The 19,751-nt window shown below is 40.8% G+C and overlaps 1 protein-coding gene across 4 annotated transcripts in view; it reads left to right on the top strand.

Moving 5' to 3' along the window:
- The window catches only part of ASXL2 (ASXL transcriptional regulator 2), a 159,080-nt gene extending 140,192 nt beyond the window's left edge, over window positions 1-18,888 (top strand). The window contains exons 9-10 of one of the 4 annotated variants that reach the window (XM_074395096.1): window positions 1,455-3,907; window positions 12,398-18,888. In XM_074395096.1, coding sequence (XP_074251197.1) covers window positions 1,455-3,907; window positions 12,398-12,470 — 2,526 coding nt within the window. In that variant the 3' untranslated portion in view covers window positions 12,471-18,888. The other 3 variants (XM_074395086.1, XM_074395090.1, XM_074395092.1) reach the window with 3 other exon arrangements.
- Window positions 18,889-19,751: the final 863 nt, after the last annotated feature.

The raw sequence follows: 19,751 nt of genomic DNA, 5'->3' as shown, positions 1-19,751 counted from the left end.
TCACTTGAACCCAGGAGGCAGAGGTTGCAGTGAGCCAAGATCACACCACCGCACTCCTGCCTGGGTGACAGAGCAATACCCTGTCTAAAAAAAGAAAAAAAATTCCTAAGGTCCTGGGGGTTCTAATTTGTACATTTTGGGATAGGACCCAGAGCATGTATATATATATATATTTTTTTTTTTTTTTGAGGCGGAGTTTCGCTCTTGTTACCCAGGCTGGAGTGCAATGGCGCGATCTCGGCTCACCGCAACCTCCACCTCCTGGGTTCAGGCAATTCTCCTGCCTCAGCCTCCTGAGTAGCTGGGATTACAGGCACACACCACCATGCCCAGCTAATTTTTTGTATTTTTATTAGAGACGGGGTTTCACCCTGTCGACCAGGATGGTCTCGATCTCTCGACCTTGTGATCCACCCGCCTCGGCCTCCCAAAGTGCTGGGATTACAGGCTTGAGCCACCGCGCCCGGCAAGCATGTATATTTTTAAAAGGTTGCTCAAGTAAATATAATACCAGCCAGAGATGAGAATGGCTGGTAAACATTATGTACATACTCCCTTATGTGTGTGGGCATTGTGGGGGCTCCTATAGATCACACATTGTCTTCCTTCCAGTGCTGTCTAGAAGCCTGTGTAAATTGAGATAATCCAGCCCAACTCTGTGTGCGTGTGTGTATGTGTGTAGAACAGAGAAGAGCAAGTATTTTCCTTTGGACCTTGGTAGTAAAGCTAAGAAGTAAAAGAAAAAAGCTAAGAAGTGTTATGGGTGGCAGGCTTGCTTTTCTCTTCTTTCTCAAACATAGACACACTTTTTAAAAATACAAAGACCAGGCCAGGTGCGGTGGCTCACGCCTGTAATCCCAGCACTTTGGGAGGCCGAGGCGGGTGGATCACGAGGTCGAGAGATCGAGACCATCCTGGTCGACAGGGTGAAACCCCGTCTCTAATAAAAATACAAAAAATTAGCTGGGCATGGTGGTGTGTGCCTGTAATCCCAGCTACTCAGGAGGCTGAGGCAGGAGAATTGCCTGAACCCAGGAGGCGGAGGTTGCAGTGAGCTGAGATCGCGTCATTGCACTCCAGCCTGGGTAACAAGAGCGAAACTCCGTCTCAAAAAAAAAAAAAAAAAGCAAAGACCATAGGAAGCTTTGTATCATAATGAGCACTTGTAATAGTAACATTATGAGGATGTTGAGGTTGAAAACAGGCATGGGGATTTGGGGGGAGAGCAGAAGCAGTCATCTTTGGCACCAATAATAGAAAAAGTGGATGTAAGGACCCTAGAGACAAATTGGTGTTACTGTCTCCAAGGTTTGACCTCTCAGCCATAGACCTCCCATGTTTGTCACAGGTACTGTAGTGTTCATCTGTTTTTAAAGTATGAGGGCTAATGCAGTTTTGTTATTCTTATAAATGAAAACTAAGCTCTGTTGTTTTTTCCCCTCTACTTTTTTCAGATCCCGGTCTCCAGAATCTCCCCAATGTCATTTCATCCATCGCAGGTCTCTCCCAGGGCTCGTTTTCCAGTCTCCATCACTAGTCCTAACAGAACAGGAGCCAGAACTCTTGCAGACATCAAAGCAAAAGCCCAACTGGTCAAAGCACAGAGGGCAGCAGCTGCAGCTGCCGCCGCAGCTGCTGCAGCCGCCTCAGTTAGAGGGACCATTCCAGGACCTGGGCCAGGGGGTGGACAAGGTCCAGGAGAGGATGGTGAAGGGCAGACTGCTAGAGGAGGCAGTCCAGCCTCAGACAGAGTCAGTGAAGCCGGAAAGGGCTCCACACTGGAACTGGCAGGAACTGGAAGCAGGGGAGGTACGAGAGAGCTTTTACCCTGTGGTCCAGAGACTCAGCCCCAGTCTGAGACCAAGACCACCCCAGGCCAGGCACAGCCTCATAGTGTCTCTGGAGCACAACTACAGCAAACCCCCCCAGTGCCTCCAACACCTGCCGTCAGTGGAGCATGCACAAGTGTCCCATCACCAGCCCACATAGAGAAGTTGGATAATGAAAAACTGAACCCCACCAGGGCAACAGCCACAGTGGCCTCTCTCAGCCATCCACAGGGGCCCAGTAGTTGCAGACGGGAGAAAGCACCTTCTCCTCCAACAGGTCTTGCTCTAATCTCAGGTGCCTCACCTGTTCATTTTGCAGCTGACGGCATAGTTGAGCTCAAAGCAGGTCCCAGTAAGAATATACCTAACCTTTCAGCTTCATCAAAGGCAGACGCTAGTGTGCCAGTGGCTGCAACTCCCTCCCCTTTAACATCTTTGTTGACCACAGCCACTTTAGAAAAGCTTCCTGTACCCCAGGTCAGTGCAACTACAGGACCTGCCGGATCAGCTCCACCCTCGAGCACTTTGCCAGCAGCCTCTAGCCTTAAAACCCCAGGAACTTCTTTAAACATGAATGGACCCACTTTGAGACCAACCTCTAGTATCCCTGCTAATAATCCTTTAGTGACTCAGCTGCTTCAAGGCAAAGATGTTCCCATGGAGCAAATTCTGCCTAAACCTCTCACCAAAGTTGAAATGAAAACAGTTCCACTGACTATGAAAGAGGAAAGGGGGATTGGAGCACTCATAGGTACCAACACAACAGAAAATAGCACCAGAGAAGAAGTTAATGAGAGACAGTCACATCCAGCTACACAGCAGCAGCAGCAGCTGGGCAAAACTTTGCAAAGTAAGCAGCTCCCCCACGTTCCAAGACCTCTTCAGCTCTTTTCAGCTAAGGAGCTGAGGGACTCTAGCATTGACACACACCAGTACCAGGAAGGACTAAGTAAAGCAACCCAAGATCAGATCCTTCAGACTCTCATTCAGAGGGTTCGGAGGCAGAATCTTCTCTCAGTTGTGCCACCCTCGCAGTTCAACTTTGCTCACTCAGGTTTCCAGCTGGAAGACATCTCCACAAGCCAGAGGTTCATGCTGGGTTTTGCTGGCAGAAGGACATCCAAACCTGCAATGGCAGGGCACTACTTACTGAATATTTCTACCTATGGCCGGGGCTCAGAGAGCTTTAGGAGGACCCATTCCTTAAACCCTGAAGACCGTTTTTGTCTAAGCAGCCCCACTGAAGCCTTGAAAATGGGATATACGGACTATAAAAATGCAGCAGGAGAGAGCAGCAGCAGCAAAGAAGATGACACTGAGGAGGAAAGTACTGGTGATGAGCAGGAATCTGTCATGGGGAAAGAGGAGCCCCAGGTTTCCCAGAGTACTGGCAGAGGTGATGCAAGTTCAGCACCCCACAGCAGGGAAACTCTATCTACCAGTGATTGCTTAGCTAGCAAGAATGTGAAGGCTGAGATACCAGTGAATGAGCAAACCACTCTAAGTAAGGAGAATTACCTGTTCACTAGAGGTCAAACATTTGATGAAAAGACCCTAGCCAGAGATTTAATTCAGGCAGCACAGAAGCAGATGGTTCATGCAGTAAGAGGTAAGACAGTGCGTAGCAGCCCGGAGCTTTTCAATTCTACCGTTCTTCCTCTGCCTGCAGACAGCCCCACCCACCAGCCTCTGCTCCTCCCACCCCTGCAAACCCCGAAGTTGTATGGAAGCCCCACTCAGATAGGGCCAAGCTACAGAGGCATGATCAATGTCTCCACCTCATCTGACATGGACCATAACTCTACTATACCAGGTAGCCAGGTATCTAGCAATGTAGGTGATGTCATGTCATTTTCAGTGACTGTCACTACCATCCCTGCTACCCAAGCTATGAATCCCAGCAGCCATGGCCAGACCATTCCTGTTCAGGCCTTCCCTGAAGAGAACAGCATAGAGGGCACGCCTTCGAAATGTTACTGCCGCTTGAAAGCCATGATCATGTGCAAAGGGTGTGGAGCTTTCTGCCACGATGATTGCATTGGCCCCTCCAAACTGTGCGTCTCCTGCCTTGTCGTTCGGTAAGGAGACTAGAAAGAGACACACTGTAAAGGAGGGGGAAGGGAAGGGTTGACCAGTTTGGTTTTGTGTTTTGTTTTGTTTTGTTTTGCTTTTGGTGTTTTTGCGTCCTTTTGGAATCACAGAAATGAACAAGTAGGTTTCAGTTGTCTTCAGAGACAAATGTTACTTAATCAGGAATACAAAGTACATTATAGAGGAAGAGCACCTTGTGTAGTAAGTCTGAGTCAAGCAAGACTTTGTGAATTTGTGACAAGTTTGCACTTACAAAATCATGTAAATATGTCACATTTTTTTAAACATTATTTTCCAAGTGTTTAGGTAATAATGTATTACTTTGAATTCAGATTTATGTTCTACTACTTGTGACTCTGAGAAAAATTTAATGCCAGCATGGTGAAAGGAAGCTGTCTCCCTTCTGACATTTCCTAGGAAGCTAGGAAAAGGAAAGTGAAGGAATGACCATTCACACTGATTGTGTCTGGACAGTCTGACCACAGGTTATTCCTAGATTATTCAGCCTTTGCAGGACTTGGATTCAGGGCTTACTCAGTCCCTTTACCTTAGGTGGAATCTTCTTGAGTTGAAATTTTTGGCAAGGTATTCATTTCACAGGTAGTGTTTCAGACTCTCAAAGCCCTGACTTGGTTCTTGACTTCCATGGACTAGTACTGTTGCCAAGCACTCTGCTTGGAATTTGTGGATCCCTGCTGCTCCCTAATTGCACCCCCTGCCCTGAGACAGTGAATGTAGTCTGTGAAGGGAGTACCTCTCTGGGACCCCCTGTATTATTATAGGCTGTGCAGTGCAACAATTCCAACAAAAACATCCTGTCCCTGCACTTACTCATTTGCAGTATAACTGTTTTTAAGTACTAATAGAAAATGAACAGGGAAGTGTTAGTGATTGGGTGATTTGACCTACATCTTGTTGAGCAAGGAGAGTGAAACCACAGAAACTGTCAAATTGAATGTAAAGAACTTCGGAAAACAATTTTGACACTAAAACGAGGTAGCTTCTCTTTTCCTCTTCTCTCCCAACCTATGAACCTAGTGCTCTGTAGTCAGCTGTTACAAGTAGAAAAGCTCACCAGTGCCACGTTTGTTCATTCTGTTCAACCTGTTAGACCTCCCAGGCATCTGAACATGATGACATAATCTTATTATATCTTACTTTACACATACGTGTATGTGCACATGCAGACACAGTACAAGACACTTTTCCTGCTTTAGAAAATATGTTTCCTGTTTGAATTACTGCTGTCTGAGCATTAGAAATTTCTAATGTAAAGGGGTCTTAGTGAATGGCTAAGGGAACATCTGGAAAGGAAGAAAAATTTTTTTGCCCCGAAGTTTTTTTATTTGTTTTTGTTTCTTTTTCCTTCTTGTTTCCTTTTTTTTTTTTTTTTTTTTAATCCTTCTCTAGTGATTGAAGAATTTGTGAGTACATAATATTTAGAGCATGGTTAAGGAACAGTAAAATAAACCTGCAGTTTACCAGAATTTTGTATTAAATGGGCGGGTGTCAATTTGCATCATTTGCATGTTGATTTCAAGTCTCCTGATTTGGAATGTGTAAAGTACAAATGTTAGTGCAACATAGTACAGTTGTATTTGTCATTCATATTCAGGATGTGATATTTACAAAATGCAAAGCAGTTTAAACTTGTTAAGTCACATTCCAGATCAGGAGAAAATAGGCAATAATCTCTGTTTTGCCCCCATTCTACTACCCACCTCTGCTCACCGCACCCCAACATCACAAACTCTTTAATGCTTTCCCACAGTCCCTACTCTGCCCCTAAGAAACTCCCTGTTTTTCACTTTTCACTTCTGGCTTTTTTGTGGCCCAAAGCCAATATAGGATTAATATCTGTGTTCCAGCTTCAGTCAGGACAATATGTTCTTCCATCTTTACGCCTTTCTTCCACCACACACACAGCTAAGAGATAAGAAGACTGCAAGGATCGGGGATAAGGAGTATATTTTCAAGCCAAGAACCAGTAGGAAACAGAAATCATGGTGCTCCCAAACGTTCAGGCAATCCAAGATGAGTTTAAAGAGACCTGTTGCTGAGTAGAACTCTCCCTGCCCCACCCACCCCTTCACTCCACCATAGTCCCAGGGCTGAGGGCTGGTCTGCATGCTGGAAGAGGTTGAGAGTTTCAGAATTGACTGCATGCTAAATGTCAGTTACCAATTTGGATTGATGAAAGTAATTTTTCTGCTTTACTCCTTTCCTATTGGAAAGGTTTTTCTCTGTGGTTCCCTTAACTTGAGGATGAGCAGACTATAACCAGGAAAGGAGGAAAGTTATCAGGGATTTTTAAGTTCGTTTAGAGAGCAAACCATATTGTGCCTCTCCATCTTGACCCAGGCTATTATAGATAGGTCCTAAACATTGCTCTTCACCAGATTATCTTAACAAATAATACTCAGCTAAATATTTGCATTTAGGAATACTCCTAAAACAGATATTGCCATCTAGATACACTGCCTCAATCTTGACCAGATGAGAGAACAGTTAAATTCTCTTAGATGAGTAGTAAAATTGAACACCAATCTATTTATTAGTTTGTTTCAACACAGAGGTTTCCGGTGGAAAGCAATTATTCTTATAAGCTGAACAGAAAAAAAATTACAATCTGACCTTTTAGAAAATGAAGCAGTAGAAACAAGAAAACCTTTAAATTAATAGTATGGTACTCTAACAGCACATTTAAAGTAATCTTTACCTTAGTTTTTGAATTGTTTTACCTTTCAGCTCAATCTGAAAAGTTTTAATAAATGCTGAGCTTATTCTTAGGGTATGACCTGGCATTATTTCCAGTGACTTGTCAGGCATTATGTCTGATGCATACGCCTTCCGTGTACCCTTCTCCAGCCTTCAAATACCCTCCACTGCAGGTCACCTCAGGAGATAGCATTATTAATATAGCCTCAGTCTTGTTTATACAGATTAGAAGTTGTCTAGCAAAGAAGTCTCCCTGAATCTTAAATAATTTTGATTGATTAGAATTTTCCATCCTATTAAACAGAAAGTAAAGCCAAATAACCTGGAGTTGTTTGTCCTGCTTCTGTTCCTTAACCCCTGTGCTCAAGATACTGAAGCTATCTATGGTATTTCATGGAACATTTCTAAGAGCTGGCAAATGGGAAACTTTTCTTGGGGTGGAGAGAGCATACCTATTGGGCTGTGAAGGCACACAGAAGTACCTGTTTTAGATCTTATCTCAGATTTAACTAGCCAAAGGAAGACCTCATTGCCTTCCAGGTGAAGGTGCAAAGTCATACATATTAATGACCTGACAGTTAACATTCTGTTGATTATTATTGCCTTTCTCCATCTCAGAGGGCCATAACTAACTCTCTGGTGAAGTGATTTGCTGTAAGGGGGTGGGGGGTTGGGGGCTTCTCTGGTCATTACACTGCTATTTATTTCTAGAACTCACTGTCAATCAATGAGCAGTGCCAGAGTGTTTTCTCTTTGACCTAGAGGTTTCACATCATAGCAAGGAGTGAAAAGTCTCCCCATCTCATTCCAACAGTGTGCTAAGTAAGTAACTTGGCCAAGGGTAGTTTCAGCTCAATTTATAGAATAGTCCAAAGAGACTCTGAGAAACATGATGATAGGCAGGGACCTTTTCTACCATGTTTCAATACCTACAAACCTATTGAAAGAGAACAGTAGGTAAAACATTTCCTAAAGTTGAAGCAGTAGCTTCGTAGATTCTTGGTTACTTTATTTTTTTTAATGCTTTACATTTGATACAACTATTAAAGATCAATTTTAAAAATAGCTTTCCAGTAATATATTTTAAGTAATATATATTTTAATATCTATGTAAAAAGTGACAGTGGAAGACTGAATTTCTCATATATGGTATGTTTGATGTAGGACCTCACTGTTAAGGCACAAATTATTTCAAAGGAAGTTACTCTAAAGACACTCAGATTATTTCAGAAAAATGCAATAAGGGGAATAGTTTTGGGGTTTATTTTTTATTTTAAAAGAAAATTGACTTATTTACCACAAGCTATTTTTTTCCCTTCTGGCTATAAGGTTTGTACAGACTGGTTTGGTAAATGCTAAACTTTTGTGTCTTTTGCCTTTTTAAAGGAATTGTTAACATTGGAATTGAGGGTATGTACAGAGAAGTTGGTGTCAACACCATTTAAAAAGTCATATTTTTTCACAAATATAGAAAATCATTTTACATAAGAATTTTAAGTATTTGCAATAAATATATGTATATAGATTGTATGTATTCCTATATTCTTATTTTTCATTTTATTATTAAGTAAAAGATCATTAAAAGTGAAAATAAAAATCTTGGAGTTTTTGGTGAATTTTAAGGTTTGACATACATCTGAGAGTGGTGTGGGGAAGGGCCTCAGTTGTTGCCTTATACTACTATGGGATGGTTCCCACAGATTGTATGGACGAGAGTAAAATGAGGAACTTGGTGATAAATCCGGGTAGTGTATTTACTTGTTTCGGAATTTAAGTAAAACTGATTAAATTTTCCTCGTCTGTCTGTCTCCATGTTTTCTCCCTTAATCTGTTTTGTCTCCTAACTACCTAACTTACTGGAGAAGTGAAGAAACGTGGTGCAGCCTCTTGGTTAATGTGCCCATTGTTTGCTTCTAAATCAAAGAATGGTAAGGAAATATCTCAGGGGAAAAAAAATAGGTTTTCCTTTCTCCACAGTGGTTAATAATTCTTAGCAGACATTTACTGCCACCACCTTCCAGGCCTTAGGGGAATATGAAGAAATAATCTCTTGAAGATGATAGAAAAAAAAAATCTTTTTTTCCGCTTCCCAGTTCTCTCAGAAGTGAGTTTCATAGCCAATCACGTCCTTCCTGCCTGTCTAATCTGGAGAGTTTAAAGAGCTGGGAGAATTGTGTGAAAAAACCACCTGTGCCTTGATTAGGTTCTATTTCAGCACGTGCCACTTGAATTTTGAACTCCCTTGTGTCAGGAAGGGTAGCTATGGAAATGAGAACTGAGCCAATTGTTAGGAGAGGTTAATTGTATGCCATACTGAGATTGCTGTCTAATTCATGAGAACTAATTTGTGGCTTCAAAGTAAATACCTGATTTTAGGATATGATAGGAGCAAAAATGGTGCCTACATGGTCTTTGTAAAGAAAGGTATATAGCCCAATTGTTAACAAATGAGTAATACATTGAATCATTGATGACCTGAAAGAAAAATTATTAAGGTCAGATTTTCAAGAATGTGTCTTGATGACCCATGAGACTTTGTCTTTTTATTGTAGTTCACTAGTTCCCATAATTGCCCAGTTGTGGTTATTTTCACTGAAAAAAGAAAGCAAAGTGTATTTTGGAAGTTAAGGATACACTGGCTTTTTAAAAGACAATTTTTATTTTTTAAATACTGAAATGTCAAATATCTGGGTTGTCCCGAGACGTTGAAGGTAATTCAACCTTCCAAGAAAACAGCAGTCTAGATCTTAACTGAAAATTTGCTATTTCTAAAGGAAACTTAAGTCTCAGGGAACGTCAGCATCTTCATAATTTCCATATATAAGAATGCAGGTAAAATACTTAAATCTGTACAAACTAATCCATAATGACCATTTACAAAGATTGACTCCTCATTTCTGGTACATATTTATCATTATTTAGATGGGCCTCCTGGGAAGATAATGGGAAGATAAAATTTGTATTCAGGTGATGACTTGGGTGCCTGCAAGTAGAGTTGTTCTGCAGCTGAGGGAGAAAGCAACATACCAGACGACAAGACAGCTTCAACTTGGACCCCCAGCTACCCTTTATTTACTTCACAGAGTCATAGAAACCTGTGTTCATTGCTTCTGAGACTACCTGACCTCAACTGGTCTTTAGAAGTCTAATTTTTTATGTACAAATCATGTTAATTACTAATTCAAATGTTTATAGAGCACCTACCGTGCGCTAAGCACTATTAAAGTGCTGGTTATACAAAGGTAAGTGAAAATAGTCATGTAAATTGCAGAAAGATTTTCCTAAAGTAGTGACCATACAGCATATTTCAAGTTCTGGGCTCAAGGAGTAATAAATGCTAAACTTTTTCCCAAGATACGTTGAAAAATTGAGACACTGGACACAATAGTGGCAAACATGAAGAAAGGAAAGAAGGTCCCTAGACGAAGAAAGTGTGGAAATGAGTAGCCATTATTAATAAAATGCACCTTTTTTGAGAACTCCATTACTGGAATAGCTAAAGTTGTTAATAGAAATTTCGAGAAGTCGGTAACATCTAAATTAGAAGCAGGCCAACAGCAATCCCTGTCTTCTAATTTAGGTCAGTAAGTTTGTGTTTTGAAAGGGTTAAACTAACCCTTTCAAATACAGCTGAGTAAATAATGCAGCTTTCCTGTCACTGATCAAACCCAAAAGGAGCTAAAGGGAATTTTTCCTAAAACATGATTTTCATCTTATAGATGATAAGTAACTGTATGTCTTCATTTGGAATTTTTGCATCCCAGTTTTTTTTTTTTTTTCTCCATAATGGATAAAATTACTTTTGTGTCCTTTTCTAATGTTGTAGAACTGACTTTTTCTTCTTTTTTTTTTTCTCTTAAGTCACAACTTGAATTAAAAAGGGCTTTCAGCAGAACTCTAGCGCCTTTCAAAGAAGTATTTGGTGTATTCCATTATGTAATGTAGTCTCAACTCTGTCCAGGAACCAGGAGGATGGATGTCCTCGGTTTTCCTAATACTTGGTAACCTTTAACAATAGATTGGGTTTTGAGGGGTTTTGTTTTTTGTTTTTTGTTTGTTTGTTTGTTTTTTCATGGATATTGTGTACTGTACTTCGATGTAACTTTCTGCCTTAACCTAAAAAGAGATTCCCTGGAAGGAGATCTTGTGACAGGAAGAAAAAGTGAAACCAGAAGAGCCAGGAATGATCAACTTGGAGATGGGGTGTGGCTAGATCAGGCGTCCCCAAACTGCGGCCCCCTGAGGCCATTTATCCGGCCCCCCCGCCGCACTTCAGGAAGGGGCACCTCTTTCATTGGTGGTCAGTGAGAGGAGCACAGTATGTCTTGGCCCTCCAACGGTCTGAGGGACAGTGAACTGGGCCCCTGTGTAAAAAGTTTGGGTATGACTGGGTTAGATAGTGGGTTTTCCTGAAGAGAAACTTCAACCTCCGTCTTTGTACTGCTTCAAACCCTAAAGAACCTAAAGGGAATTTTTTAAAACCCCGATTTTCTTCTTAATTGTAAAACCTAGAGGATGCTTTAGGGAGAAGAAAGATAACCTTGGTTCTCTTTCTTGGAATTTGGTTTGAAATGGATTTAAGTAAACTTTGAATTAAGTAGCTTATTCCATTTTTGAGAGATTTCTTTTTAAGGGTTTAGACTCACTTAATGTAATGTTGAATTGCCATAAGTGTAACCTGGAGCTTGATTTGAGACATTCTCTGGGGTAAAGACTAGTTTTCTATTGAACTGTGGTGGCTTTGCCACTAATCAGGATTTAGGATTGTGTACCTCTTACCAAGTGAAATGGAACTTGGCTTTCTAAACACTATATTAGACCAACTTGAGTAAACAATTATTAAGTTAGGGATTCTTGAAATATTTAAATATTTAAGATTCAAATTCACCCAATTAAAAAGCACTGCATTAAATGTGACCAAGTATCTGAAGATACTTTAGAACTATTTTACACACAGCTTATGTCTTTCCTATGGAAAGTATTGTACATAAAATTTTACATTCTTTTAAAAAACAGAATCTAATGTCTTCAGATACCTAGAGCTTCGAAATGCTAGAGTTGGGCTTTGACCCTAAGTCAGCAGTTCTTTTCATTTTAGGTTTTTAGGCAAGTTTCAGTAGTTTGGAGACCTCTTCAGTAGTGACCCCAGCTTAACCTACATATAAATCATTTTGCACACATTTTAAGTTAATTAGATCCTTCCAAAGTCTTGGATTTGGTTACCCTTTTGTTAGGTAAGGAGATAGATTCTAGGTTGGGACAAACATCTTAATTTATTCTCTAATAATAAAGCACTGATTAGAGAGCAAGTTCTTGGAGAATACACAAAATTTCTGGAATCCGTGAAAGATCTAGAGAGCATGACAAATGAAACTCTAGAAAAAAAAAAAAAAAAAAAAAACTTAGCTGTAAGTGCTTTCACCTTTGTTTTAAAACCTGTCTTAATTCTATGAATGCATCACATGCTCCACCAGCACCAAGAGAAGTCGGAATGGAAGAATTGACCCTATGTAATTCTTTTTCACTTAAGACCTTTGTGCACATCGGCCTTGGCACTTTGACAAATAAACTATGCCTTTTAGCTCCTCACTATCGTCTTTTTACCTCTCAGTTTTAGACTTTTCTTTCATTGGTCGTTTAAAAACTACCTTCAAAGTTGAATGTATAATGTTTCTGCACATGGACAAACCATATTTTACTGACTCATTCTATGGTGAATAAAGGCATACAGTTTAGTGATTGTCCCTTTTCTGTTACAGGGGAACCAGACACCATGTGGAATGGCTTACCTGTTTGTTGTCCAGTCCCCCGTGCACAGCTGGACCTAACTAAAGTTGAGTACTACAGGGAGTGCTAATCTTGTCAGAAAACAAAGGGGGTTTAAGAACTCAACATGAGCCAGACAAAGTGTGTATCTTTCAGGAATGAAAAGGAAACCCATACTACAGAGCTGCAGTAGTAATCGCAAAGGTGTGGTCCTGGCATAAAGACAGACATATAAACCAATGGAATAGAATAGCCCAGAAAGAACTGCTCACATACATGGTCAAGTGATTTTCAACATAGGTGCCAAGATCAGTCAGTGGGGAAGGGACAGTCTTAAACAAATGGTGTTGGGAAAATTCGATATCCACATGCAAACGAATGAAATTGGACCCTTAAACAGTATACAGGAATTAACTAGGGGAAAATTAAAAGTCTTAGAAGAAAACGGGGAGTTTCACAATTGGGTTGACAATGATTTCTGAATGTTATGCCAAAAGCATGGGCAGCAAAAGAAAAACAGTTTTTAAATTATACTTCCAAGGACATTATCAGCAGTTAAAAGGCAACACACAGAATGGGAGAATATATTTGCAAATCATTTTCTGATAATAACTGAAATATATAAAGAACAACTCAAAAAATGGGCAAAGGACTTGATGTGCACAAAGGACCTTGTGCATAGCTGGTGGAAATGTATGCATTGTGGATAACAGTATAAACCATACTCAAAAAATTTATGTGATCCAGCAATTCCATTTCTAGGTATATACCCCAAAGAAGTGAAAGCAGGGACACAAACACATTTGTATGTCAATGTTTTTAGCATTATTCACAGTAGTCATAAGGTGGAAATGTTCATTGATGAATGGATAACAAAATGTGTGTATAAATATATACAAGGAATATTGCCCTTATAAAAAAGTTCTGTCATGCTGCAACATAGATAAACCTTGAAGACATGCTGAGTGAAATAGACCAAAGGACAAACATTGGATGATTCCATTTATATCAGATATCTAGCCAAATTCTTAGGGACAATAGAATGCTGGTTATCAGGGGCTAGGGAGTAGGGAAGGATTAAGGAGTTAGTGTTTAATATTAGAGTACAGAGTTACCACTGGGAAAGATGAAAAAGTTCTGGAGATAGTAGTGATGTATGCACAACATTGTGAACATACTTAATGCCACAGACCTGTATGCTTTAAAAATTGTTAAAATGGCAAATTTATGCATATTTTACCTCTTTTAAGGAAACTAAGTGGATAGAGGAAAATGTATATTGTCTGAACAAGCTGAAGAAGTTAAATTAAAACCAGTTTGTTTAAGGAAATACAGAACCAGCAGAGTTAAGAAAAAGCCTGTAGGTCTAGAGAAACTAGTCGTGATGTAAGCAGCAGCCATGTGTCTTCAAAGGAAACAAGCCTCTTAGAGACCACTTTCCAGTGACTTGGAATAGTGTCATTGGAACTAAGAAGCTACAGCCAAAAATGGAACCAACTAGAACATCCTGTACAGCCAGGAACCCAGAATGTGGGATCAGACCCACAAGGCAGGAGGATTGTGTGAGGCCAGGAGTTCAAGACCAGCCTAGGCGACATAGACCCCATCTATACAAAAGTATCTAGGCATGGTGGTGCACACCTATAGTCCCAGCTATTTGGGAGGCTGAGGCAGGAAGATCTTTTCAGCCCAGGAGTTTTGAGGATGCAGTGAGCTATCACTGAGCAACTGTACTCCAGCCTGGGTGAGACAGCAAGACCTTGTCTCCAAAGATAAAAAAAGCCCTTTAGCCCCCACACAGAGTATAAAGACGCCTAACCCCCTTTCTTTTCCTACGTGTTCTGTGGTTTAGATTTTAACAGGTAAAATTGATTTTGGCTCAGGCGTGGTGGCTCACACCTGTAATCTCAGCACTTTAGGAGGCTGAGGCGGGTGGATCACCTGAGGTCAGGAGTTTGAGACCAGCCTGACCAACATAGTGAAACCCCATCTCTATTAAAAATTAAAAAAATTAGCCGGGCGTGGTGGCATGCACCTGTAATCCCAGCTACTCAGGAGGCTGAGGCAAGAGAATTGTTTGAACCCTGGGAGGTGGAAGTTGCAGTGAGCCGAGATCACACCATTGCACTCCAGCCTGGGTGACAAGAGCAAAACTCCATCTCAAAAAAAAAAAAAAATTGATTTTAAACAAACCGCACATAAAGTGTACAATATGATAAATACTCCCATGTTTCACCATCACAATCATAAGGAACATATTCATCACCTGTCAAAGTGTCCTCCTTTGTTGTCCCTCCCGACCCTCCCTGACTCCATCCCAGGCAACCATTGATCTCTCTGTCACTATATATTATTTTGCATTTTCTAAAATTTTATATATATAGAATCCTACAGAATGGTTTCTTTTATTGGTTGGGGGTCTGGCTTTCACGCAGCTCAATTATTTTGACATTTATCTGTCTTGTCACTGTATGAATTGTTCATTCCTTTGTGTTGCTGAGTAATAGTGTATGGATATGCCACAGTTTATCCATTCATCTCTTGATGGACGCTCGAGTTGTTTCTAGTCATCTTTACAAATAAAGCTGCTTTGCACAAGGTTTTGTATGGACATACGCTTTCATATCTCTTGGTCAAATACCTAAGAATAGAATGGCTGGATAATAAGGTAGATATATGCTTAACTTTTTAGGAAATGGCCGAATTATTTTCCAAAGTTGTACTGTTTTTACATTCCCACCCACAGTATGGGAGATCCAGTCCTTCCACTTCCTTATCAACATAGGGTCAGTGTTTTAGCCACTGGCAGGTGTGTGGTGGTATCTCCTTGGTGACTAACGTTACTGAACATCTTTTCATGTGCTTATTTGCTATCCATATATCTTTCATGAAGTGTTCATGAGTTTTTGTATATCATGAGATATAAATCAAAGTTCTTTGCATGTTAATATCCAGTTGTTCCATCACATTTAAAAAGACCATTTTTCGGCCGGGTGCGGTGGCTCATGCCTGTAATCCCAGCACTTTGGGAGGCCGAGGCGGGCGGATCACGAGGTCAAGAGATCGAGACCATCCTGGTCAACATGGTGAAACCCCGTCTCTACTAAAAATACAAAACATTAGCTGGGCATGGTGGCGCGTGCTTGTAATCCCAGCTACTCAGGAGGCTGAGGCAGGAGAATTACCTGAGCCCAGGAGGCGGAGGTTGCGGTGAGCCGAGATCGCGCCATTGCACTCCAGCCTGGGTAACGAGAGCGAAACTCCGTCTCAAAAAAAAAAAAAAAAAAAAAAAAAACATTTTTCTGCTGAATGACTTCCATATTTGTGTTGAAAATCAGTTTTGTCTATGTGTGTGTGTCTATTTTTTGAACTCTTCCACTGATAAATTTATATATCTTTGAACCAGTACCACGTTGTCGTAATTACTATAGCTTTATAAATAAATCTTAAAATTCGGTAATGTTAGTCCTCCAGCTTTGCTTTTCATGTATCAAGTTGGTTAGGCTGTTAAGTCCTTGGTTTCTATATGAATTGTAGAATCAGCTTATCAGTTGCTGCAAAAATGTAATTTTGATTAGGATTATTTTTACACAATACATCAATTGGGGACAATTGAGATCTGAACAATATTGTTCATCCATCTTTCTGTTTGTGTATGTATTCTTTAATTTCACTGAATGTCTTATATAGGTTTCAGTGAATAGGTCTTACACATCTTTTGTGAGATTCAACCCTACATTTTAATATTTTAAATGATACCATAAAAAAACTTTAAATTTTAAAATTTAACACTCATTTTCTGAATGTTAATCGATATAAACAATCAATTTATATTCTTGTACTTATTTTGCATCCTACTACCTTGCTGAACTCACGGATTTCCTGGCTTCTTTGAACATTTCATTGGATTTTCTATACAGATAACAGTGTCGTCTCCAAAGACAGTTTTATTCTGGATCACTTTTCCTGCCTTACTGCTCTGGCTCTAAACTCCAGTGCTATGTTGAAAAGATGTGGAGAGAGAGGGCATCCTTGTTCTGATCTTAGGGAGAAAGCATTTCGTATTTCTTGTTAAATATCATGTTCGCCGTAGGTTTTTCCTAGATGCTCTTTGTCAGGCTGAGGAAGTTTTGTTCTATTATATGCTGAGAGTTTTTTACTGTTTTTTAATCAGGAAGGGATGTTGGATTTTGTCAACCGCTTTTTCTGCATCTATTGATACGATACAGTTTGACCTTCTCAGTCTGTTAATATGATGAATTACGTTGATTGACTTCAGGATATTAAACCAGCTTTGGATTCACTGATTTTCTGTATTGGTTTTCTGTTTTCTTTTCCAGTGATTTTCACTCTGATACTCATTGGTTTCAGTTATTTTGCTTTCTTTAGGTTTAATTCTTCTTTGCCCAGTGTTTAATTTGGAAGCTGATGTTATTCATTTCAGGCCTTTCTTCTCTTCGAACGTAGGTGCTCATTACTATAGATCTCCAAGTATTTCTTTCACAGCATCTCAGCAGTTCTGATATGCTGCTATGTCATTTTCCTTCCTTTCAAAATACATTGTAAGTTCCATTTTTAAATGGTCTATTAGAATAAACGTTTCAAAACGTGTTGAATCTCAACCCCACTTCCTGTCATTTCCGTATGTATGACAAAATTGGGAGTTCATACATAAAACACTTTCACTGCATATTAAGGGATAGTCACAGAAAAAGTATTTGTGTGGTTGAATCATGAGCTGAGCTAGTGCTTTTTTCATGTAACACTACTCAAGAGAATGACTGACTGTGGTGGTTCAGATTTGGGAATTTTCTGGAAAATGAACAAAGCCTATCACTTAAGAACAACAATTGACTGGCCAGGCATGGTGGCTCACACCTGTAATCCCAGCACTTTGGGAGGCTAAGGTGGGTGGATCACCTGAGGCCAGGAGTTACAAGACCAGTCTGGCCAACATGGCAAAACTTCGTCTCTTCTAAAAAATATAAAAAATTAGCCGGGCGCAGTGGCTCAAGCCTGTAATCCCAGCAGTTTGGGAGGCCGAGGCGGGTGGATCATGAGATCAAGAGATCAAGACCATCCTGGTCAACATGGTGAAACCTCGTCTCTATTAAAAATACAAAAAATTAGCTGGGCATGGTGGTGCGTGCCTGTAATCCGAGCTACTCAGGAGGCTGAGGCAGGAGAATTGCCAGAACCCGGGAGGCGGAGGTTGCGGTGAGCCGAGATCGCGCCATTGCACTCCAGCCTGGGTAACAAGAGCAAAACTCTGCCTCAAAAAAAAAAAAAAAAAAATTAGCTAGATGCAGTGGTGTGCACCTGCAATCCCAGCTACTCCAGAGGCTGAGGCAGGAGAATTGCTTGAACCCAGGAGGTGGAAGTTGTGGTGAGCTGAGATTGCACCACTGCATTCCAGCCTGGGCAACAGAGTGAGACTCCATCTCAAAAAAAAAAAAAAAAAAGAACAATTGACAGTATTTGTTGGCAATGTTAAAATTTGAGCTTTAAAGTAAAACACTGGGGGGAAATATATACCCACCACCACGAGCTTGACAGTTTCCCAACACTTCAAGACTTTTTGAGGAATTAAAAATACTAAAATTCTACATACATATATACACACACATACATATGTATGTTGGATATTGTATCCTGAATCCAAAAATCACTCCCTAGAGAAACAGTCTCAGTAGACACTTAGTCTGCCTTCTCAAAATCAAAAACTTTGAGAACCTTGCTCTGCCCTGCTCTGGATTATGAGGTATTTGATGGGGCTACACTCCAGGCCCACCTACTGAGACACCCTCTCTCAGCCATTGCTGCTCTATCAGTCTAGTGCCACAGTTTCTCTGAGACTTGCAATTAGTATCCTCACACTCAGTGTGGGGAATAAGGACACCAGCCTTGATATTCTTGGATTAACCCATACTCATGTAAGTATGTCACTATTGCAGTTTTGACACAGGTCAGCCAAGAGAATTTGCACCTAAATTCCTGCCCTTCTCTTTTTCGTCTGCAGATCCTTCCCTCTCTGGTGGAAGGGCTTTCTCCTCCATGAATGGCACAAATTTATGCTTCCTACTCTCTGTGGTTTATTCTTTATTATAAGCCCTGTAAGAGGCTTTATTTCTTTGCATGTAGAAACCCGGCTTTAGAGATCTGAGAAATAGCTCTGTCTTTCTCAAAAAAAGCCTAGCATCCAAGACAGTTGTCTCACTATGGACTTTAAAAAAGTCTGGTTGAGGCCGGGCGTGGTGGCTCAAGCCTGTAATCCCAGCACTTTGGGAGGCTGAGGCGGGTGGATCACGAGGTCAAGAGATCGAGACCATCCTGGTCAACATGGTGAAACCCCGTCTCTACTAAAAAATAAAAAATAAAATTAGCTTGGCATGGTGGCGCCTGCCTGTAATCCCAGTTACTCAGGAGGCTGAGGCAGGAGAATTGCCTGAACCCAGGAGGAGGAGGTTGCGGTGAGCCGAGATCGCGCCATTGCACTCCAGCCTGGGTAACGAGCGAAACTCTATCTCAAAAAAAAAAAAAAAAAAAAAAAAAAGCCGGGCACGGTGGCTCAAGCCTGTAATCCCAGCACTTTGGGAGGCCGAGGCGGGTGGATCACAAGGTCGAGAGATCGAGACCATCCTGGTCAACATGGTGAAACCCCGTCTCTACTAAAAGTGCAAAAAATTAGCTGGGCATGGTGGCGCATGCCTGTAATCCCAGCTACTCAGGAGGCTGAGGCAGGAGAATTGCCTGAGCCCAGGAGGCGGAGGTTGCGGTGAGCCGAGATCGCGCCATTGCACTCCAGCCTGGGTAACAAGGGCGAAACTCCGTCTCAAAAAAAAAAAAAAAAAAAAAAAAAAGTCTGATTGAAGCCCAAAGCTGAGCCATAACGTCTTTGTTTTAGCCAGTGTCTATCCAATTTCCTTGAGAAGTAAGCTTCAACCTTATTGTTCGACTGAAAGGTTTGGCAGGGTAGGGTGCAAGGCGAACCACTGAGAAGGAGAAGTGTGTTATTACCTCAGCTGGATCAGTAGTGTTAACAATGGTGAAGGAAAAGTTTCAAACACTGAGAGCCTGGGTAATGAATGGTTCTTAATGTGTATGTTGTTACCTACAGTACCATGACAAGGATGAGTTGGAAGGAAAACCCCGTATGTTTCAATCTTTTTTTAGTTCTGCATACTAGGGGTTCCGTAAATATAGGTCTAATTTAATATAATTCTTCATTTGCAATTTTCAAATTCTTTTCTTTTACATTTGAGAGGTGGACAAACAGGAAAAACAAAACAAGAAGGAGAAGGAAGCATTTCAGAGAGGGAAAAGTTAAATACTTTAATATCAAATTAT

Source organism: Saimiri boliviensis, chromosome 1 (genome assembly GCF_048565385.1).
Source record: "Saimiri boliviensis isolate mSaiBol1 chromosome 1, mSaiBol1.pri, whole genome shotgun sequence".
In the NCBI taxonomy this organism is placed as follows: Eukaryota; Metazoa; Chordata; class Mammalia; order Primates; family Cebidae; genus Saimiri; species Saimiri boliviensis.
Note: the sequence above shows the minus strand (reverse complement) of the source record. Positions and strands in the feature narration are given on the sequence as shown.